This window comes from Neolamprologus brichardi, chromosome 7 (genome assembly GCF_056152115.1).
Source record: "Neolamprologus brichardi isolate AB-2024 chromosome 7, ASM5615211v1, whole genome shotgun sequence".
NCBI lineage: Eukaryota > Metazoa > Chordata > Actinopteri > Cichliformes > Cichlidae > Neolamprologus > Neolamprologus brichardi.
Genome location: NC_142110.1, coordinates 43656013 through 43679288, shown reverse-complemented (window position 1 = coordinate 43679288; position 23276 = coordinate 43656013). Strand labels below are relative to the sequence as shown.

The 23276-nt window shown below is 40.0% G+C and overlaps 1 protein-coding gene across 3 annotated transcripts; it reads right to left on the bottom strand.

Moving 5' to 3' along the window:
- Positions 1 to 1142: 1142 nt before the first annotated feature.
- Positions 1143 to 23137, bottom strand: ulk1b (unc-51 like autophagy activating kinase 1). 3 transcript variants are annotated; one of them, XM_087843634.1, is made up of 27 exons: positions 22485 to 23137; positions 20784 to 20876; positions 20410 to 20451; positions 17420 to 17452; positions 15952 to 15988; positions 14466 to 14639; positions 11934 to 12007; positions 11568 to 11669; positions 10320 to 10378; positions 9860 to 9942; positions 9645 to 9695; positions 9283 to 9374; positions 8803 to 8968; positions 8566 to 8620; positions 8266 to 8352; positions 7060 to 7191; positions 6774 to 6931; positions 5760 to 6019; positions 5419 to 5624; positions 4968 to 5092; positions 4717 to 4830; positions 4235 to 4419; positions 3617 to 3801; positions 2751 to 2869; positions 2454 to 2611; positions 1981 to 2116; positions 1143 to 1752 (listed from the first exon to the last, which is right to left on the bottom strand). In XM_087843634.1, the coding sequence occupies exons 1-27, from the start codon at positions 22572 to 22574 to the stop codon at positions 1697 to 1699; spliced, it is 3072 nt and encodes a 1023-aa protein (XP_087699760.1). In that variant the 5' UTR covers positions 22575 to 23137; the 3' UTR covers positions 1143 to 1696. The 3 variants fall into 3 exon arrangements, with proteins under 3 accessions (XP_087699760.1, XP_006788828.1, XP_006788829.1); XM_006788765.3 differs by having other exon boundaries at positions 4968 to 5089; XM_006788766.3 differs by having other exon boundaries at positions 8566 to 8617.
- Positions 23138 to 23276: the final 139 nt, after the last annotated feature.

Genomic DNA, 23276 nt, shown 5'->3' with positions numbered 1-23276 from the left:
TCAAAATTAAAATATTTCCCATGTTACGGAGCTGTGTCACAGCTTCATCCGTTGCACCACAAACAGCACTGCTTCACAAAACCAAAGCATGCAAACAAACTCTTCTTTAAAAACTTTTTTTTTAAAGCAGCTGAAGGAGATTTTTCAGCTGGCCCGCATTTTAGGTTGTTGGGATGAATGTCAAAAAGGTCAATGTAAAAAAAACAAACAAAAAAAACCCCCACACAAATCTTAGCACTTCAACATGTCACTTTTCAGAAGTCAAACAAAAGGTAAAAAAACATTACCCACTACAATAAAATAAAGCACAAACACAATCAATGCATTTTTTTTGTTTTCAGTGTAAAGAAATCTCTTTTCCATTTTCTTCTAATAGAACTCTCTCATAGCTTATATCATGTCTTTGTCAACACTCCCACATCTAACATTATATTTTGACAGTAACTGTATTACAACTAAAACTGCATTAAAAACGTATATAAGCAGATCTCCTGTCATAAACAAGTCAAAGTATCTACAAAAACTGGACACGTTTACCATGTTCCACTCACGGTCTGTCTGTACAGTACTTTAACAGTGCAAAAACATTCAGACTTCAGCCCCAAGATCAGCCTAAATGTTAAATATCTAACATTCAGTCTAATTTTAATGCTGTTTCTCTCCAGACAGCCCCTACATTCAGATTTGATTATACTTGCTAAATGAGTTGACAGATAAAAGATTAAAAGACAGAAAAAAAAAGTGGAATTCATGTGAAGGCATACCCAGCCCCAGCAGCACCTAAGCTTCTGTATACCTGAAGAATATAGTCCAGGTTATTGCAGCATTTTTAACATGATTGTGATCAAAGATGCTAAGAGACCACGTTCAGCCCCTTCTGAATGAAAAGCTATACCCACGCTTCAGCGCTGGGTAACGAGTGTTTTCTGGACCCATTCTCTGCCTTAATACCAGCCACCTTTTAGAAAACGAATCAAATTAATCCCTTCGACACCGCACGGTGCAAGCAAAAAGGCATGGTCTTTGATATTAAGCAAGTATAGAATCATTAAAGTGTCAGACAGTTTTTTCTTCTTCTATATAGCAGTTTAGTTACCTAAAGTTAATCTAAAGCAAACACACATACACAAAAAACATTGTAGTAATGCCGCATACTGTACACTTCCCGTCAGCAAGAAAATAATTACATAAACCCCCAAAGAGGGAAAAAAAAGCTGAAAAAAAAAAAAGCTAAAAAAAAAAAAAAAAAGAACACAAACAACACAGGAAAGCAAACAAGGGGTATAAAATAGATGTAGATTTGATGAGGATGACAGTCGGACAAGCCAACTTTTTTATTTTTTTAAATCAGCACATGTCCACAGCACTTCCCCTCCAGTTTGTGATCCTGTGTGACCATTTTGTCTATAGTCGCGCACTGCAAGGTCATAGCAAGGATATCTGTTGATCTTGAAAAGCTATGCGTTTAGATAAGTACCATATGTGGCTATTGTGAATACTTGGAAATAATTGCTCCCGAATGCGATACTTGAAGTGAGGGGAGTCTTCTTGGCATTTTCAGAGCCGGAAGCAAAATCCTCTTTACGTCCAACACGTGTTTGGAAAACCATGAGAGGCGTGTGGAAATTTGGTTAGTAATGTGCGGGGTGCAAACGACTGTCATACTTTCCACATTCCCCAAAATAGTGCAGGGCTATCATATACAGAGCCCTGCCTGCAAAGCTGTGAGGCGCCGTTCAATGCACTCTTTACCTGCAAACACAAAGCAAAGGGAAAGAAAAAAAAAGCACAAGTCATGATAAAGCAGCTTATCATACTTGACTTTATTACCACAGGACCGATGAAAAACTTTGAATTTATCTACACAGATTCCCACCGATGACAGTGTTAGTTCGAGGAACATTCCTGAATTAATGGTGGTTCTTAGCTGCTGATGTTGAGTGGGGACATTTTCTGTTACTGTGATACGGTGATACTTACATTTGCTAACACTGATGATGTCATCCTGTTCAGTGAGCAGCAGAGACAGGCCCTCCATCAGTAAGAGAGCTTTGTGGTAGCGCAGGACCGATGCTTCCCCCTGGTGGAACATCTCATCCAGTGCAGCAGCCTGAACCTGAGAAGACAGAGTGCTCAGGTCAAAGGTTTGATCTTGTTTTGAGTAAAATATTATATTAAATAATATGTCAAATGCTAACCACACAAAGGGGGGGTGGCTGTTAAGCTTTTAATGTGGCAGAACAGTTAAGAGCTGACCGGAAAGCTAGGAGAGAAAGTAGGGGAAAGACAAGACAAGCCGGATTCAAACCCAGGCCTCTACAATAATATTACGGCATATGGGTTGCCTACTCAACCCTGGTGAGCCAAACCAGCACCTTGATAAAGATTCTTTGGTCAATTTCCCCCTATGTTCTCCTCTATTTCTCAATTATCCAACTTTTCTGTCGGTTTACCATCTGCACAGTGTGGCTGAACAGCAGCCGTTCCGCTGTGATGGAGGTGATTTGGTCCATTAGGCGATGCTTCCGGGTAAAGAAACGCTCCAGACGGCTGTTGAGTGAGCGGCAGGATGCCACGCTGGACTTGTACAGCTCATTTAGTTTTCTCACAACTGTATATGGAGAGAAATTTTAAAAAGAACAACTAAATACATGAATCATAATTATTTTTATATATTTATATATATATAACCTGCACATGGCAATTTTATGTTTTTAAGACTGCCACTGAAAAAATGAAAAGGCTTATACCTTGTTTGACAGTAGCAGATGGGTAAAGCTTGCCCTGTTTAACTTGCTCCATTGCTGTGTGTAAGGCATTGGACAAGAGTTCTGCAGTTTTAAGGTAGAGAACCAGCTGTTCTGCATGACTGAGGAGGCAATCACACGTAAAGTACTTTAAGTTAAACTCAATTCTAAAAGGACAAATGACACATTAAACACAATCGATACTTGTAGGATAAAAATCTGAATCACAGGTTTATGTTTAAGAAATATTCAGCATCAGAAAATTCACTAGAGGCAGTCAAAAACCATCAAATGCAACAACTACATTTACAATTCAGATTAAAGTCTTCCCAAGAAAAGAAAAAAACAAAAACAAAAAAACCTTGAGAATGCCTAAAATCTCATCCTCTACAAATGAGAGTGCCTCGGGCTTTTTACTTTTGCCATGGTGTCCTGAGCAGCAGGCACTTGGGCAGTTTTCTCTTTTCTATTTGCTACCAGCACTCTCTGGGCGAAATGCAAATATTCTTCATTTCAAGCTGAAGTACACAACAAAAAAAGTCGCGGGTGCATAAAAACACAAAATGACCTACATGATGACTCCTTCACTACAACCCGCTGCTTTTACTTTAGAGTTTTTGTCCTGCAGCAAAGACGCATTCAAGCATATAAGCTTACAATTAGATTAACATTACAGCAACAAAAATAAAAATAATTAAATGTATTCCAATTTCTTTTTTCCATAGTAAGAGATCTGAGACACCAATACAATTTAATAAAAATGTCCAAGACCCCAGAGGCTTATCACCAAAAGGGGCGTAAAGCCAGGAAATCGCCACGGTATCATTTCCTCCAACAAAGACGCACAGTCACAGCAGATACGGCCTTACCTCCACTCTCGGCTCAGCGAGCTTATCTGATCTGCTACCAGGCTCTGCTGCTGAAGGAGAGAGAGATGAGAAAAGTCCCCCTGCTCCCTTGTCACTGTAGCACCACGGGCAGCAGCCACCTCCATTAGACACAGAGCAAAATCCAATGTGAACCGCAGCCTTTGCACAGTGTCTGTATGCTCCTGCTGAACTCCGACAGACACGGAAGAAAGACAGGCAGAGAAAGGGAGGGGAGGGTATAATGACAGAATTTTAAACAGTGGACACCAGAATGAGGTTTTGCATTCAATCTCCATGGGTGAAAAAAGCCCAGGATTTAAAAAGAGACAGGTCATTCAGTGCTTTCCATGAATCCATTTCAGCTTTTACCTTAAATTATTTTTCTACAGTGTCGTGAACTAAAAAGAAAGAAAAAAAGACCCAAACACCTCAATGACATTGTTTTCCATCATTCCTTACAGCCAACACTCTCTAAAGGCATACTGAGTACTCTTTAGTTCAAGATCACCCTGACTGATGTACACAAGAACAGGAAAAGTCACTGCTACACACAAGCTCTGAACACAGAAGACTCCATCCTCATTACTTTCCAGAGGCATGTGGAAACTGGCATCTCACCTCCATCAGTGTCTCTTCGGGCAGCTCGGGAGCCTCGAAGGTGACGCGACCGCCCATGTTGGCTGTGATGGGATCGGGGAAACTGTAACGAGGACTGGAAGAAGCCTCAAAGCCATCCAAACAGGTGCCTGTCGGAGGGTGACGGCTGGTTAAGGAGCCTGCAGGGCTGCCTGAAGTGAATGAGCCTGCAGTCAGGGAAAGAGACGGCAGAAATGTTACACCCAATGCCCGAGGCAATCATTTTTCATCAGTGCAGCTGGCTGCTGGTATTCATGTTTCCTGATTGTTCATAAATACAAAAATATATATATTACCTACTCTTATGCTAACCAGAACATTTAATTTCCACATTACTTAAAATGAAAAACTCAGCTCTGTACTGCCCGACTGTGAATCATCGTAATACTTTTACGTGCTGCAGATGCGATTTGGAGATTAATTACTTGTATTCAGCTCTGTCAACATGTTTTCATGCACAATACCTGAGTATTTTCTCTGTCTGGAGGTAAAGGGTGGAGTGCTGCCACTAGGTGGAGATCCTACAGTGAAAACCACCTGTGCTGGGCTGCCAGAGCCTCCCCCGCCACCCGGGGATCCTTGAGAAACAGAAGGAGTGAGCAAATTTGACATTTTTCTCCCTATGAATCACTATCAGTTCCAAACCTTTACACGCGTCAGTGGTTAAACTGCAGAACAATGTGTGTTTTTTCGTTCATGCAACAGTCATGTCTACCTGTTATGTCTATGGCTTTTTCAGAGGTCAGGTTCTCTGTGCTGCCTCGGTCACCTGCAGGTCCACCGGGTCCAAACGCAGCCATCAGCAGCACGTCGGACAGACCACCGGCACTTTGAGACCTGCTTCAAAGAAACATGACACAGAGACAAGGTGTTTATTCATTTCCTTCATTTTATTAATTAGCCATATCTATCTACATATTCTGTAATATAATTTACATCATTTTTGGATAATAAAACAGTACACTACATAATAAAAAGTCCAAAGAATAAAGAAAAGGTAGAGAAAGATTTTAACTCAGCAATGTGTGCTTTTAAGTGCTCCCCTGAGCCCAACATCGCCTGTTTTAAACTAATTTTACATGACAAGCTTCTCTGTGTACCCTGGTTCTTTGTGGATTGCATCATCGGGGAACAGAAAACAAAGAACAGCAGAAATAAAACACGACCTTCCAAAGCTCTTGGTATCATCATTCCATCTGTGGATGCAATGAGGAGAATGGGTGACCGGTGTGGGTGCTTGGTGTACCAGGTCTCTGAGCTCTGCTGGGGCAGTCCTGCTGCAAGGAGAGCCTATGACCATACCCTGCTGTGTCAGGAAGGTCACCAGGTTCGGAGAACTCGGAGTCTTGGGGAATTCAAATGGCGGGATGGCCTGGGTGAAGAGAAAACATGACGAAGAAAAAGGTTAGAAAGGTTGGGTTAAACCAATTGGTGGTTTTGTCTCGTCTTGCGTACATAAAGAAAAAAATTTTTTTCTCTCTGTTTGACACACAAAACACAGACCTACCCTGGAGGGGGAGCCCAGAATAGTGGGGAGAGGATTACGCTGCATCAGCTCACTCAGTCTGGGAGAAGAGTGTAAGGGGCGGACAGCCATGAGTCCGGCTGAGGGAGTACCCAGAGGGTCCGAGTGCTGCTTTCGGATTTTTTGCCTGCCACCACCAGTGGCACAGTCCAACAGACAGGGGGCACTGTGAAGCCTTGTGCCAAGTCCTGCCCTCTGTGGTTGCTGCTGAGAATTCAGCCTGGGTTCAGTGTGCTGCAGAGCTGCAAAGTGGGACAGAAGGAGATCAGAATATTTCTGCTGCTAGACACCAGGTGGCAATGCAACATGAAGTGTCAGACAGGCCTAGAAAACAACAAAGCTAGCAAAGATTGACAAGTCCTGTCTAACTCCCCCGACAGCATACATGTCTGGGAAGAGAAGGTTCTGTGTGAGGAGGACTTGTTAGTGGATTTTAATTTAACCTCCAGTTAAAGGTTAGAAAACTCCTCATTGCATGTTCACGCAGCCCCAGTTTATGCCTTAAAATGTCTTTGTCTGCTTAGAAGCCCCACATATTCAATTTATAAAATACTCAAAAACAAAGAAAAATGTCAGCAGGTCATTGTGCATCAAAAGCCTAAACAACTCAGATAATTTCTGCGATATAAATGACAGAAGTAGATTTATTTATACAAGTTATAAATGACAGGAGTATTAAGTACAACTAAGCTTTAAAAAACAAACAGAGAGAAAAATAATCTCAATTTTCAGATTTCCTTAACAGTTTTTGCTCCTCTAGAAATCATTTGCACCAAAACAAACTTTCCCTGATCTGCTTATAACTAATATCTATAATTTATAATATGGTTACAAACAGACAAAAACCGGCTGGTGTAGTTTTAATACCTTTCAAATATCGTCACTGGAGTTTGGCACCAACCAGTTAGCTCTAAGCTTGCACTGTATCACTCTACAGTTTCCATATTTTTAAGCCAGGTTGATGCAGAAGCAAGTGAAGCATGGCCTTCAAGTTACCTTGAGGAGAGAGCTGCAAAGTTCTGGCACCTCCCAGGGAGAACCTGCGGGTGGTGGTGGTGGTGGTGACAGCCCCCTGCCCATAGGGTGGTGAAGGTCCAGTCCTAGCACAGCCCAACAAGCTTCCACTGCTGCAGCGGCGCACTGGTGTTGACAGCCTAATGAAGTGAGTCTTATGAGTCACTGCACTTCCATCAAGAAGTGTAAAAGCTAACCTGTAAATTTAGTTTTGCAACAGTGGAGTTTATACATTTATAAATGTGTGTGTGTGTTTCTTGATGCAGACCGTGGCGAACCATCCTGTTTGGTAGAATGGAGGTTTTGCTCCATACGCTGGTAATTCTGGACCTGAGTGGGGACTGGAATAGGCAATGACTGACCATGGTTTCCATAGCTACCCCGCGAGAACTCGCTGGGCCTGACAACAGTGAGAATAACCGAGGGTGCCAAGGGAACAGTTAGATAAGAGAGTAGACAGTCTGTGTGCTTCTGTACACACATGCGTAGTTAACACTTTCCAGAGGAAGCAGATGTGACTTATTAATTTGCACAATGTTTACGTACAAACGACACATCGACTAACATCACAAGACAAAAGATTAAGATGACAGTTGTGGAGTAACTGTGTATGTAATAGAGAGATAAACACTGGGACAATTAAGCTTGTTAAACTAATAAAACTGACTTAATTGAAAACCTTCTGACAGTTTATAGTGAAGAAAATTTCATGCATGAACCTTCGGTGCTTTAGTTGAATCCAAATTACTTTACCAGCTGCTTCTTTCTTGCACCATGTAACTATACAATAGGGGAAGTAATTACTTAATATTCTGTTGAATTTGTTCACTTACAAAGAAATACACAGTCTCTAATTTTGAAAGTAGTTTCAGCTATTAGTCTAACTATTCGGATATATCGCAGAAATTACTGTGAAGCCAGACGTGAGGTTGTGCTAAAAACATTGAAACCAAACAAAGGAGGGTAAACAGTTTTTAAAAGAAAAATATAAAGGTAAAATCAAAGGTGGTCAAAAACAGCCGATTCAACCCTAGACTCCAGAGGGTTAAGTGATGGAGTGGCCCAGACCAGACCTTAGTCCTTTAGAAAAATCTGTGGATAGAGCTGAAGCTTCGAGTTGCCAAGCAACCTGGAGGATTTAGAGAATTTCTGTAAAGAGGAGTGGGCCAAAGTTGATGGTTTCAAACCTGCTGACCAACTGCAAGAAACCTCTTGCTGCTGTGCTTGCCAACAAGGGTTTCTCCATCAAGTCAAGTTTTTCTTATTCCATTCAGTGACACACAAATCCACTTAAACCTTTTTTTAATAATGTGTTTTTTAAATTTTTGTCCCTCCTTTAAAATTAAACTACAATAAAAATTAGAGACTGTTAATATCATTGTAAGTGAGCAAACTTGCAAATTCATCAGGAGATCACCTAATTAACTCCCCCACATTTACCACCATAAGAAAAGATTTGGCTGTGTGCAGTTACCTGACAGGACTTGGTGATCCACTGTAGGAAGGCGAGTGTGGTGGTGTTTTGGCTTGGTTACACAGACCAGCAGAAGCTAAAAGAGAGCTAATTAAAGTGGAGAAGAGAATAAGACCATCGCAACGTTATTCATGAACAGTTAAGAGGGCGTACACTTTCACAGCTAATATAAGTGTGATTACTAACATAATTTATCTTCCTCTATAAGCCCGATTCTGTAACAGTGCCAAAGAAGTGCATTTAATTAACATATCAGCCGCTGTGCTGGATATTAATGAATAACTAGCTTTTGCTTCTCACCCGCTGTTCATTAGGCTGTCCTGCAGCACTTTACTCTCACTTGTCAGCTCACCTGGTGAACAAAAACAAAACTGTTATAAACTTGAACAGCCTCATAGCACAGTGCTTCAGCTTGAGAAATGCAATATAAATGTCAGTCTGTGGAAAGAAAAAAGGCTACAAGATGAATTCAAGGCTACTGAAGAGCTCCATGTAATGTTTATGCAGGCACTCGATGAAAAAGAAAAGTTTTCTTACTGGTGAAGTGAGCAGGCACTATCACAAAGTCATCTGTGTCACAGGAGGAGGAGTTCTTGCTGCTGCCGCCACCTCCAGACGAGTCCTTAAGGAGAAAACCAGTGGCCTCCTGGGTGGGAGAGGCCAGAGCTTTGGCTCGCAACTGCTGAATCTCAGCAAGCGACTGCTACAGAGACAGGGAGACAGAAGGTGGCATATTAAACACAGAGGAGGAACGTATAAATTAGTCATCAGAGAAGGGAAAGGTGAAAAAGCTGTTGCTTCTATGAATGCAAATAAAACTTTACACTCATCAAAAAAAAGTAAATACAAAAATCTCTGTTTTCCTCCAGAGGTCGCCGCTTTGGGAAATTAGTGCACATAAAAAAACGATAAATTTAAAAAAGTTTTTGGCTTCTTTGGGGAACTTTTGGTGTTCGTGCTCGTCCCCTCTCTCTGGGGGAAATGCTGGAGGAAATATAAGAAATAACAAACACAAACCGGTGGTGAGGCGAGGTGAGACGTGGAAGAGCTGCTACAAGAGCTGGCTGATGCAGAGCTGGGCAAACAAGTCATGGTCACAGTAGGAGTTGCTGAAATGAAATTCAACACAGTTGTTAGTTTCTGAAAAAAGAAACTTTGTGTGTTCAGAATTAAAGTCCACAGGACTTCCAAGGTGTTATAACACCCGTTCTATCTTTACGTGACTGGCCTGACTATCAGATCTCATCCTGTAAACATTGCTTCAGCCACCTTGTTTTATTTTTAGGGTTATATTTTCTATTGAAGCAAATGGAACATATTTTGTATTTGTATCTATATTAAACCTAACTAAGGAAGTAGTGCTGTTTATTCTTACTTACACTTTTTCACAGATGAGCTAGCCTCCAGGAAAGGATGACAAAAAAAGTCATCTACCAGGGAGAATAAATATAATTAATGAGAAGAAGTTCACAGTTTTCCTCTGCATGCAACAAACTAAGAAACTGTAACAACATCTTTTGCATAAACAAAGTTTGATCCAAACATGCATGAGTGAAATATGTAGAGTATGAATGAACGTAAAACGTTTTCTGACCAAAGTCCATGCGATCTTTGTGGTTGCGCTGCAGCAGACCCAGCAGCAACTGCCTCAGGTGGCTTGAAGTCTCTCTGGGAATGCTGTAAAACAAATACAACAACAATCAGTCTTTGCTTCATGCAAATGATTAAAAGGTCACAACTCTACATACAGCAAAACCTTCAACTCCTACGCTTCACTCTGTATAGATTTTCTAGATTAAGACATTTCTGAGGCAATTTATGTGTATTAGCAAACAAAAATAAATTAATGATTTATGGCTTTTTTCCAGGTCTTTGATAAGCTGACCTACAATATGGCATCTTAATAAGCCACAACTTTCAGATTGGTTCTGCACTAAACATCCAAACAATACTTATATTCTAAGAAATACCTTTATAATAAATGCAGAAAACTAGGACATCATTTTTCATCATTTTTTTTTTAAACATATCGTCATTTCAACATAATTTCTTACTTGGGGCTGAGATTCTTGTTTTTTTCATAGAACAGCCGGAGATCTTGGGGACTGCTGGCCTGAAGATGGCAAAAAGTCACAGATATATTGGAAAAAGTCTGTAAGAGTATGCATATACACACAGAGTAATTACACGATTACACTATTCTAGTCCATTGCCGTATACATTTTTATTATATCAGGTTTTGTCACTGCACTGCAAACAACACACTCCATTTACTTGACTAACAACTTTTATATAGATATATCAGAGAACAAGGAAAAGCTGGTAATTTAAAAATGCTTTTGGATCAGTTGAGGAAGAACACACAACAGCTTTTGCTATATTACGCTTCATTTTAACACCATTGTCAACGTCCACATTTGGCATCTTTAATCTACATTTAGCCCGATACAAGCTGAGGAAAAACAAAAGGGAGATTTTTTTTTTTTTATGTGTGATGTTAGAGCAGTTATAAGGAATTCAGTAGAGAGAAGCAGTGCAGGACTGTAGCTGCCAAAGACAAAGAGAATAAAGAAGTCACAATGCTGGAGTTGTTGTTTTGTCCCTGCTGGTGTGCAGTCTGTACTGCTATTGCAAGAATGCCCACAGATTTGGAGCAAATGACAAAAGCAAAAATATTTTCTAATCTGTGTGCTAGTTATCACATCCTCACAATGAGCTGATATTCCAATGTTTCAGGCACTTTTGATTTGAGGTTTTTATCCATATCCTATCACATCCTATCATCAGGGATGCATGTGCCTGGTTTCAGTCTTAAAGTTCAACATGCCAGTGGTCCAAAACATGCAGTCGTAAATAACAATCTTCAGCAAAAAGATTATCTGAAGGCCTTGAAATAGATGATATGCCCCAACATAACAGTTTAGAAAAGCCTAAAACTGGAGCTCTCTTAAAGGCGCAGAGTGGACACACCAAATACGGGTTTGACTTCAAGTTCAAGTTTGTTACGGAAGAGGATTTGGGCCACCGGAGGGAAAAAAAAAAAAAAGTGGGCACATCTTCTTTTCCAGAATTCTGGGAAAAAAAAGTCAGAATTCAGCATTCCGACTTCTTCTTCTTTTTTTTTTTTTTTTTTACAGAATTTGTTTCTCAAAATTCTGAGATTAAAGTCAGAATTCTGACTTATTTCTCAGAATTCTGGAAAGGAAAGAAAAACAAAACAAAACAAAAAAAAACGTGCCCGCCTCCCCCCCCCCCCTGGCTTGGCCAAGAATCATTCTGGATATTGTAAACTTTTATTTTACCTGAAAAGGAGCTTTTCCAGTCAGGCACTGAAACACTATTGTTCCTATACTCCACAAGTCAGCCTTGGCATCGTAGTTTTGGGACATAATTACTTCAGGAGCCTGGTGAGAAAAATTAAAAAGGGGAGGTGAGATCAATTTTAAAACTTTGAGGGACAATTGATTATTAAATTGATATTATATTCATCCCTGCATTGTTTTACAAATCGCATTTAGTTAAAAATGTAACAAATAAATGAATGAATAGGACTGCAACAATCTCAAACAGCTAAAATCACCATATTTGAATCTGCCAACTGAAACATTTATTCACATTTAAACAGTTATTTCCATTTCATCAGTTAAAATCACCCAAATTGTGCTTACCATGTACATAGGGGATCCACAGAGCGTGGCTGCCATCATGTTGTTCTGAAGGTACCTCGCAAAGCCAAAGTCCGCTGTGGACATAAACGTCCAGAAGGGAAGGAACGGCGGGGATAAAGAAAAAAAGGGAAAAGAGAAGGATGACTAAATATTTGGTACCAGAAAGAATCCAGGTGTACCTTCATAATATTTACACTGTGGCAAAAAAAATCATTTAAATAAGAGAAAAATGGAAAAACAGACTAGCAAAACAAACAAAAGAATATGCAATACTTGAGCGATAATGGGCGAGTCTTCGCGAGCTTATGATTTAGTTAAGCTCATGGAAATTTAGTATCATCACACTGGAGTTTACTTTGAATTATGACGTAATTAAAGCTTATATATATATATATCTAACTGTTCCCTTGGCACTTATATTATATACACTTCTCAACCACAGAAGATCAATGTAGCACACTGGCTTGTTGACTTTATCATTTCCACAGTATAGATGCATTGAACAAACATAGCCTAATACTGTATTCCTATACAAGTTTTCTGTTATTTAATATAATACAATGAGAGAACACCTTAGTGTCTTTCATTTGATTGCTTATGCATTATTTAAATGCTTTGTTGCAGTTTGTCAGGAGACTTACTTTTGTCAGTAAGGCTTTAAAACCGACGTAAATTTCTCCATCTTAGCAGTCAAAGCAATCACATTTGGCTTTTTGCAGGCCAGTTCTGGCCCTTGGGCCTTATCTTTAACACCTCTGTGCAGAGGTGTTAATAAAAATCTGGTTAAAGGCGACAGAAACTTTGCCTTTAGTCAGATGAGCTCCTAATACCAGACAGTGTTTCAAGATGGGGCCCGACTCACTTTTGGAGCTAGCCTCGTGTGATCATTTAAGTGTTTGTTTGCTTGTTTGTTATTAAGTCATAATTTTGTAATCTGTATATACATTTTATAAACAATAACTCTTAAATGTCTAAAATGCACTCAGCCTCTTAAACGAATCAACAAACCACTTGCGAACAAACCTTGTGTAGGTACAGCGTGTGTGTGTGTGTGTGTGTGTGTGTGTGTGTGTGTGTGCAGTCAGCTTGTTTGAAATTGCGGTGGCTTTGCTATGCATTCAGTCTCTAGAGGGGAAAAAATTAATAGGCTTAGGGACTAGTAGAGCTTCCAAACAGCTGAACACACTTGCTCTCACTCACTTGGGAAAGATACTTCATAATTATTCAATTTAATACAATTTAGTTTTATTTATATAACATCAAGGGACTTCATATTGTAAGGTAAAGGCCTTACAATATTAGAGCCCCACACAAACGATCAGACAGCTTCCTATGAGCAAGCATTTGGCGGCAGTGGGAAGGAAAAATGTCCTTTTAATGGGAAGAACTCTGGCTCACAGAGGGGCAGGCATATGCCACGACTGGTTGGGGTGATGGGAAAGAGAAAAGAAGGTGAAAATAAAAAAAACAAGGAGACTTTAAATGAATGAAACACCATTTCTTCTTCTTTTTTAAGTCATTTCCTTTTAAGGCACATTGTGAATTATACCAGGGAATCAGGCATCTCTGATCTGTTGCCTTCACCGATGTATACAATGAAGCTGTAACACGTAACAAAATAATCAGCCTCTGTGGGAGAAGACTTTAAACGGCTGGTGTGCACTGCTGTCTCTCCTGACAAGACCATGTTTTTCCCAGAAAGTTTTCCATTTATTTATGAAGCCCACATTGTATGCTGGACGCCACTCAGACAGCCAGCAATTAGTGACATACAGCTAAACATGTCACTCTTGGTCCGACTGGGGATGGGATCAGAGAAAACTACAGAGTATGACATTATTTTGGTAAAGTTACACACCAGCTCCATAGCCTTAGCCAGGAATTTCAAATTTACTTCCATGTCATTTGCTCTGGCACCTGGAATACTTCTGACTGTGTCCACTGGGGTTTCTAGTTTCATGTTTATGAATAGAGTCACCAATAGCCAGACACTTATTGATTACTTTCTGTTGCACCAATATCATCTTCTACCACATCAATCAAGTTTAAACTGGATTACACAAGTGCAACTTGTAGTTGTAGAAAGCGTCTTCGCTTTGCGCCATTTTTAAACAGTGTGCACTCTCAGAAGAACAATAGCAACACTGCAGAGGTAAAACGTGAAATTCTATATGTAATCAATTTCTTCAAACAAGTTTAGCCTTCTGAGCTTGGGGTAATCAATTACCTCAGGGAAATCATTATGAGATCCCATTGCAATAAAACTGTCTATAGAAAAGTTGATTACGTTGTAGGAATTTCCATAAGGAGCTTTATGAGATTCAATTATTTTTTTGCTCCTGTAAATTGTTCAGCTGCTTTAAATCCCACAAGTTTTATATTTGTAAATGTTTTGCCATCACTTTAAAAAAATGTATTCTTGTTTGGCATATTAATCAACAGATAATACAGAGCTTAAATGTGTTGTAATGCTTTAAAAAAACAAAAAACTATGTATAATCGCCTTAAAGACTCTCACATAATCAAACCTACCAATCTTGATGCAGGTGTTGTTGGAGTGTGACTTGCATCCTGGTGGGTAAGAAAGCAGGATGTTCTGTGGCTTGAGGTCCCTGTGAATTATTCCTTTGGATTGTAGGACCCTCATGGCTCCTGCAATCTGCTGCAGGAAAACTCGAATAGTGTCCTCACTCAGTGTGCCCTTAGCTGCAGGAAAACACAAAGCAAATATCAATTAATCACTAACTTTGATGTGAATCCTACAGGTTACTATGCAAGTAGCATTTTCTTAATGAGGACACAACATGATGATATCAGTAAACCTATCACGGGCTGAATGAATCTCTCTTAGTTTATAGTTGGAATACAATGATTTTATGCAACAGATCATTTTAATACATTTCCTAAATTATCTGCAGCGTGTGTTTATTCCTGTGTTCTCTAATATCACCCAACTGCCACGTCCTCTTTTGTGTCTCCAGCTCAAAATGATACAGTATTGCGTTATGGACACTTCCTTGACTACAATTGCTCCATGTCCACGTCCCTTCCAGCAGACTTTTAAAGACATGCTGTATTCGCCTTGAGCTAGAAGCAGTCTAGGTCATTTATTACAATGGGGAGAGGATCCAAACCCATTTTTCAATCATGCTGGCTATTAATAGAATAGGATGGGATTTCTATTTAGAGTCTGGGTGCAAAATTACAGGAAGTTTGACAGATATCACAAATGAATTGATGGTCCTGGCTATTTGAGGCTGGGAAAATCTGTAGTGCTGAGAAATTCCCAGTTTGCTACCATTCTGACTCAAAAGTGAGCACAAGGTGGCTCTAAGTATATGATCAAACACTGTACTGTGTTTATTAAAAGACAGAAGAACAATGCAGAGAGGTGTCTCTGGTCTGATTATTCTTTAGGCACTATTAAAATTTTAGGTCCAAATCTGTTAGTGACAAGCCAAATCTGCTGCTGCTTTTAGGGCTAAACACGAAAGCCTGAAGTCTCACAAAACAAAGATGTGACCTGAGTGACCTTAGTCTTGGGAGGTGACAGAAAAATAACTGTCATAACCAGCACCTCCCTTTGAGAAATCACTCTGACAAATTCTTTAACATAAACGTTTTGTCACAAAGTGCTTTACTGGAGGCTTTTACTAATTTAAGGTTATAATTAAGACTATTGATGATTTGGCCATCATTGCAGAATCGATTTTTTAGTTCTATGGTTGCTCTGCTGTTCTCTTATTTCTGAAATTTAAGCTCTCTTTCCTGAACACATGTCTATGCCAAATATCATCATTTACATACATATGAAAATATGTCAAAAGTCCAGTTTTCATCTCGTTTGCTAGGAAACGAATATAATCGTTGTGTTTAGATAAAAGAGAAGGGCCTTCAGGGCCTGCTTTAGATCTAGAAAGACTTTTGAGCAAAGATTTTATTCCTGATTTAACTGATTTTTTGGATTAAGAAGCATTTTGAGTACATTGAGCATAAGTAGATGAACTGTTGCACTTACAGTGTAAGTAGTCAGCGAGATCGCCGCCGTTGCAGTACTGTGGTTAAAAATAGTGACAGGGCAGGAATGAAGGGGAGGGGGAGAGAGATGAAAAGGAATAGCATTAGAAAACACAGGTAGCACCGAGGACTGAGGTGTAACCACAGAGAAAAAAACTCTGAGATCACACAGCCTCTGAAACAACTAGAAAGCAGCAGAGATCAGAAGAGTGATTTGCCGAAGAGTGATGTGTTTACAGATTTATACCCTTGTTCCCATTCCCAGCATTAATATGAATGAACCCAGAAAAGGACAGGCTGTGACAGGTGAGGCCGTAAAATGCTGCCTCACAAGTAGTTTAATCTCTCAGACACACAGATCAGCATAAAGAAATCTGATTTTGACTTGTGGTATAAATCTAGACAGCAATTGTATATATTTATTTTAATAGCATAGTACATGACAGAACACATTTGACAGCAGACGATTAAAATGAGGCTAAGAAATCCAAAGTTCTTCTGCCTGGCTGTCAATGTTGTGTACATTCACTAGCCACTTTGTTAGGTACACCTGATCATCTGACCACAGAGAGTGATCCACAAAAAAGTAAATATTCAGCGAGCGGCAGTTCTCCATGTAAAATACCTTCCTGAGGCCACAGGTGAATGACCACTTGGTAAAACCAAGGTTTGCAGAAGACATCTGCAAACCTCTGAATGCATATGTCGAACCTTAAAAAAGGTGGACTACAGAAGCAGAAGACCACAGTAGGTGCCACTCCTGTCAGCTAAGAAACAGGATACTGGGACTTCAAGTAAAGGGGGAGGTCACCAAAATTAGACAACAGATAACTGGAAAAATGTTGCCGGAGCTGATGAGTCTTGATTTCTGCTGCAACAGTCAGATGGTAGGTTCAGAATTTGGTGTAAACAACATGAAAGCACGAATCCACAAAAAATCAGCAGCATCTGTGTGATGATATCAAGTCGATATAGACCTAACCCTCTTGAATCTATGCCACCGAGATCTGAGCCAGTTCTTAAGTCAAAGAAGTCAGAGATCGAACCTGGTACTAGCAAGGTGTACCTAATAAAAGTTTAGTGAGTGTATATGTATTTTTACAACATACATTAACAAAAATAGCAAGCAATTTTAATCGCTTTGACAAATACTATAAACAAAATTTACATGGATAAAACATAGTCTGGCATGTTCCCTTGAAGAAATTATTTAAAATGCACAAAACAAGAGTATGAGCATCAAAAGCATCAAAAGCAATTTGAGAACACACAACTCCTTCCATTTATGCCCTTTTCCCCCTCTAATTCATAATCAGGACAACAGCATCAAATCACAGCAAAAAGAGTACTGGCTGTTAGCATTTAACCCCCCCCCCACAGATGCCTGAGGAGACAGCTAATTTTAGCCCTGTTAGAGTTCAGACAATACAGCGCTGAGCAAACAAAGCCAAACATCCCAGTAAGCTTACCTCCATTACCAGGTACACTGAGCTAGCAGTTTCCTAAAGAGAAGGGAGATAAGAAGAGTGGGGGTAAACATACACACGCCAGTGGCAGACAAAGCAGAAGGAACAGATGGTTCCTGTACACACCACTCATGTTAAAGCAAGCTAAAGAGGTGACTTAGACTAGAAGTATCAAGCAGCTTAAACAGCTGCAGAAAAGTGAAAATAAGTGGCTAAAATCCAGATACAGATACCGACAAGTCTATAAAAGTTGCACAATGGGAGGAGGATTAAAACATTTGGTCTTTATAGGCAGAACCAACTGATACCCCTGAAACATCTGTTTTCTTTTTTTCTTTGTTTCTTACACAATAAATATGGAGGTGGCGTGGATTAAAAAAACTTGAATTGTATGTCTGCCATCAGAAATTAGGAATCTGAGTGGAAATAAATACCACACAAAACAAAGACAAAAAAAGGCACTGGCTAGTGGCCAAATGATTTTATATACCACCCAAAAATTCAATTAGTGCATCCTTAAAAAGCCAAAAACAACAATAAAAAAAACAATTACTGACACAGAAGGTGAACTCTGTCCTCACCAACATTAACAAAGCAACGGGTGACAAGTGTGAATCAGTAACAAGCAAGTCATATTTTCTCACATCAACACCAAGATAAAAAACAAATAATGGATAATTTAGAAATTATTCCTTACTGAGAACCACAGAAACTCAAACATCTATTGTGCACTTTGGAAACAGTCCAAAACTTATTTAAAAACAAGAAAAAAGAAAAAAGAAAACTCTGTGAAGGGTAGTCAAGCCCATTTCAAAAACCTCTCTTATCTCATGGCAACAGACGACTGTTGTCTTTCTCTGACCTCGATTCAGTATCTCACTAAAGCCAGCAGTCAGAGGCCAGACTGTTTTATACAGTTCAGCTGAGTCAGGCTTTCTCAATAGTTGTCGTTGGCTTTATTAAAGATGGACGGCCAAACACAAGCAACCAGTGAGTTTAGGGGCGGTGGGGAAACACTAACCTAGGTAAATAACATTCGATGAAATAGTTAAATAAGAGGTTTGGTGTTGTGGTGGATGGCCATGGCACTGTAATAGCTTACAATAAAAAAAAATCTGAACTATGTCCTGGGTTATAATGACTCAGTCACATTCGAGTGAAAACTGGACTTTGGGGTTTGGCTCAGCTGATTGCCAACTGGTTATATTCCGAAATTAAACCAAGGTTGTCATTTGGCAGTTCAATAAAATTTCTAGATTTCTTTTTCAAATCTGTGAGACTCTGGTTGGACTTCGTGTGAACTTCAGCTTCAATTTCAACTAATCGCTTTATTATCAGAAACAGATTGCATGCGATTGCCAACTTGACCCTGTTTGAATGAGTCTGAATTCTTTAGCCAATATTCAGTCGTACGCTGACAGCAGGTGAAAGGGTTTCTTTTTCTATATGTCACTAGATGTACAGCTTGAGAAGATCTTGACAATGGTGTTATTCGTGGCCATGGCTCTGACTGGCTAGTTGACTTTTTCAACTGGCAAACAATGGTTTAATATCAAGACAGATCAGTCGATCTGAGTACAGCATACAGATTCAAAGGTCTGGACCCAGATGAGTAACACTAACCCTTCAAAATTGTAAGCCTACAATACACAAATATTTGACTTGCAAACCCATCTTCAGTCCCTTTCATTGCTGGTTTCCAGAGCTTGGTTTGGTGTCAGTTTCTTTAGGACCTAATTAGATAGATGACTGGATCGCCAGCTAAGAAGATCAGCACTGTCGGCTGCTGTGCCACAACAAACCTGTAATCTTAGAGCCCAGCTCCAACTATCCACAGCCAGCACGAACGATAAAGAGAGAGCAGGGTATTTTTTTTAAGGTTCTGCATGTACAGAGAAATGATTGTTGTTAATTATTTCAGCAAAACAACAAAGGGATTGTGCTTTAGTGTGTAAGCAGCAAGCAGCTCATATGATAGCATGCAACACTGTTCTTCCATTATGAGTAAGCTGTCAAGCTTAACCGATATGGGCAGAGAATGATAGCTCAAACCCCCAGTCCGCTAATGAAACTTTCAATATGTGCACAGTTTTCATTTTCTCTTCACACAACAGAGAAGGAGGATCTCATCTCAGTTCTTAGAGTCAAGGATTCACATTTCATTTAAAAATAAATAAGCAGATCACAATGAAACAACCTTCAAAACTTCTATGCAACTTTTTAAAATTACAAACATTTTTAAGAGATTTGTTCCAGACCAGTTTCTTCAAAGACACAGCATCAGCTACCTGCTGTTAGTCTGCAAGAACAACGCAGCCTTTGAAATTAGCAGAATTTGCACATTTGATGTTTTTTTAAACCAGATGGCAGTTTGTTAATCAAAAACTACAAAGACAGAAGAAACACCTGGTGAGTTCAGATAAGAGTTTGTGTGGGGAAGTAAGGGACAATATATCTAAACTAACTAGCAGGTGCGGCCATCACAGAGACATCACTGAGAGTGTGGACTCTGATTAAAAAGGCAACACCTTTTGTTTATTATGGTGAGCCAAGATATCTGCTTCTCTAACCATGAACAACTGGTAAAGAAGCATTAAAACAGTAGTTTGTGCCCTGATCAACTTGTTTCTGCCTACAAGCACAACTTAAATTGCTACACTTCAAAGAAAGACTTAATAAAAGGAGGCCATCAAGAACAGGCCACGTAGCAGCAGAGAGAATTTAAGCACTAGAAGGGTTGGCCAGGTTCAACAGGCCACAAAACCAGAGTCGCCAGAGCAGAAACAAACAGTTTTAAAACAAACAAATGTTGGAAAGCCTCATTTAACAAATAGGTAAGCCATAACTGTGCAAACTGCATGAGACACAAGTGGGTCATGTGGAAAAGCCACATCCAGCAGCCCATCTGCTCCGCTTTTCAGCTGCTGTCTAACAGGGAAAAATGAGAAACCTTAACATGTGATTTTGACACTTGTGAATGTGATGCTACATACCTGAAAGTCCAGTAAAGCAACAATGTTCTCATGCTTGAGTTCCTACAGAAAAGACAAAATACTTCAGGTCACATATTGTTTCTTTTTACATGCTTGTTCAGGTCAGGGCATTCTTGTAGTCTGTGAGAAGCTTCTGAGTACTGATTTTCACTATAACAAACTCTGTGTTTAGTAAGACAATCATGCTGAGATAACCACTCCTCATATTTCACTAACACATCTGGCACGTGGCCAGCTGTGAATACCATATTACCACAGCTCCCACAGGTTCAGATGCCAGGTGACAGATTTAACTACGAAAACATACATCAATCAATCTGATGTTGAACACTAGGCAGGGGGTGTTCTTTTGTCTCTCTCTGAACTTGACTTACCTTCAGTATTTTGATCTCCTTCCCCAGCAGAGTCTGAGATTTGGCTAGGTTCTTCTTGTTGATGCATTTTACTGCCACCTCCCAGTCATGTTTCTGGAGCACAGAAACTCAAGTCATTTGAAGAAAGAAATAAAACACTGCAGAGAATGAGGTGTGCTCGAATGTCAGAAAGAGTCTGCACTTTGTCTCACTGCACTGCCATCTGTCAAATGTATGGTTTGGTAAAAGGAAATGTAAAGTGTCACACTATGGCATATTTTTTTGTTGACTACCATGGAGTGTTGGCCTACAAGGCAATGACTTGCTGAGAGTGTAAACAGCCAGAAGGTCTGATTGCTAAGGGTTTTCTTCTCTTTTTAAGGCAGACTCCCATGCACCATATTTCATATAAATCACTGCAGTGACCTTGGCAGTGGATTTTCTGACCTTCCAGCAAAATTATAGGCAGTTCACTACCTGTATTGTAAAATGCACTGAAAACAGCGGATGAAAATTATTCAGTTCACTTCAATTTTATTTATATAGCACCAAATCATAACAACAGTTGCCTCAAGTCTCTTTATATTGTAAGGTAAAGACCAAACAATAACACAAAGAAAACAGAAAACCCCAATAATCATATGATCCCCTATAAGCAAGAGATTTGGCAACAGTGGTAAGGAAAAACTCCCCTTTAACAGGAAGAAACTTCCTGGTCTAAAAGGACCAGGCTCAGGGAGGGGCAGCCAGCCATGTGCTGCATCCGGCTGGGGTGAGGAGAGGAGGACAGGAAAAGTGCACGCTGTTGACAAGAGCCAAATATTAACAACAGATAATTAAATGCATTATGGGAATCCCCCAGCAGCCTAGACATATAGCAGCATAACTTTGTGTTCTTCTGCTCTCTGTACCTGAGCTGTGGTAACGCACAAATTTCCTTGCTGTAGGATCAATAAAGTTTTAGCTTATCTTAGGATTCAGGTCCACTTGATCCAGCCCTAACTATACGCTTTATCAAAAAGAAAAGTTTTAAGCCTAGTCTTAAAAGTAGAGATAGTATCGGTCTCCTGAATCCAAACTGGAAGCTGGTTCCACAGAAGAATGGCCCGAAAGCTGAAGGTCCCCATTCTACTTTTAAATATCCTAGGAAAAACAAGCAAGTCCGCAGAGAGCGAAGAGCTCTAACGGGGTGAAATTATCTGTCTGCCAATGTAGTAAAGAAGCTACATAGATGCTTCAGGCCCACATGATCCCCTGAGTGGATTACATGTCTCAGGATGGAGAATTTCCATTTCATATCCATCCATTCTGGGTGTAGTACATGTTTGAACATGTCTATTTGGCCTCAGTGTGGAGCTTTCTAAGGAAAACAATACGTGTCTGGTGGCCTATATTTACATTAGCGACGCTGACACACAACATCTGCACCACAAGCCAGCCACAAAAATAAAGGCAGTCACACAATAACCAGGCATGCTTTCATAAAATGTGTCGCAGGTATTTAAATAAAGTATTTCAACGTTTTTTTTTTAATATAGCTTTGTTATTTCAAGGAACATCCTGTATGTGAGACTAGGCCTCTTAAGGGCGTACAATGACAACAACTACACCAGATGGCGACCTACATTTAACAGCGCAACAAATCTGCCTTAAAAAAAGACAATGGATTTGTTTATAGCAGCAATAAAACGTATTATAAACTTGCAAAGGGGTAATACTCACCTCTCGGTGTCTACCTTTAAAGACCACAGCAAATGCGCCATGTCCTATCAGGTCCTTCCGACTGAACTCAAATTTCCCCACCGTCTCCATGTCGAGCCAAAGTCTTTATTTTTACACTACTAAGACCTGGACAGATGACCAGGAGACCTCAGGTCACTCTTCTTGTTAGAGAGTCCTTTCTCCTCTGTCAACTGGGGCCAGCTGCAGCGACGTTCAGCCCCTCTTTCTTTTGCCATAGGCTGCCTACCTTTCAAACCGGCCTCTTCTCTCATGTTAACACGGATACGTTTTGAAGTTTTTATTTTTGTTTAAATCGTGTTACTTCTGACAAAGCCGTGAAGCAAGCTCCATCTTTGACAGTGCGGCCAACATGAAGTTAGCTAACTTAACGAACGACTTTCCTAGCTGCTGTCTCGGTGGTGCCACCTTAAAAAGCAGCTCGCTGCGTTTTGTTTATATACAGGAGGTCCTGACTTCTGTCGCCTAAGCGTCCGTACAGGCGAAACGAGCCCCGGCATTAAACTCAAAAGAAGAAAACCGGTCTAAATAGCAGAGACCATTGCTAACCCCCCTTAATGCACTGCAATTAGCAGCTGACTCGCTGAAGTCACAACATCGCTCGTGCCGTCGAATGCAGTCTAGCTTCTGAAACAAAGCGCATGCGCATTGCGATTAAAGCCGTGGGTTTGACGTCACGGAGCGTCCCTAAAATGAAAGAGTAGATTTGCTTTAACTTTATTAAACAAGATCAGACTGGAAAAAGAAGACGCTTCGTCTCAGTATAAAACAATG

Bases quoted from the DNA above. Each gene is read 5' to 3' on its own strand.
- ulk1b (XM_087843634.1), bottom strand. From the start codon at position 22,574: ATGGAGACGGTGGGGAAATTTGAGTTCAGTCGGAAGGACCTGATAGGA. The intron at 9,375-9,644 runs GTAAGTAAGAAT...ATTTCATTTCAG, and splicing joins TAGCTCATCTGTGAAAAAGT to CAACTCCTACTGTGACCATG. The intron at 2,870-3,616 runs GTAAGGCCGTAT...TTGCCTCCTCAG, and splicing joins TCGCTGAGCCGAGAGTGGAG to TCATGCAGAACAGCTGGTTC.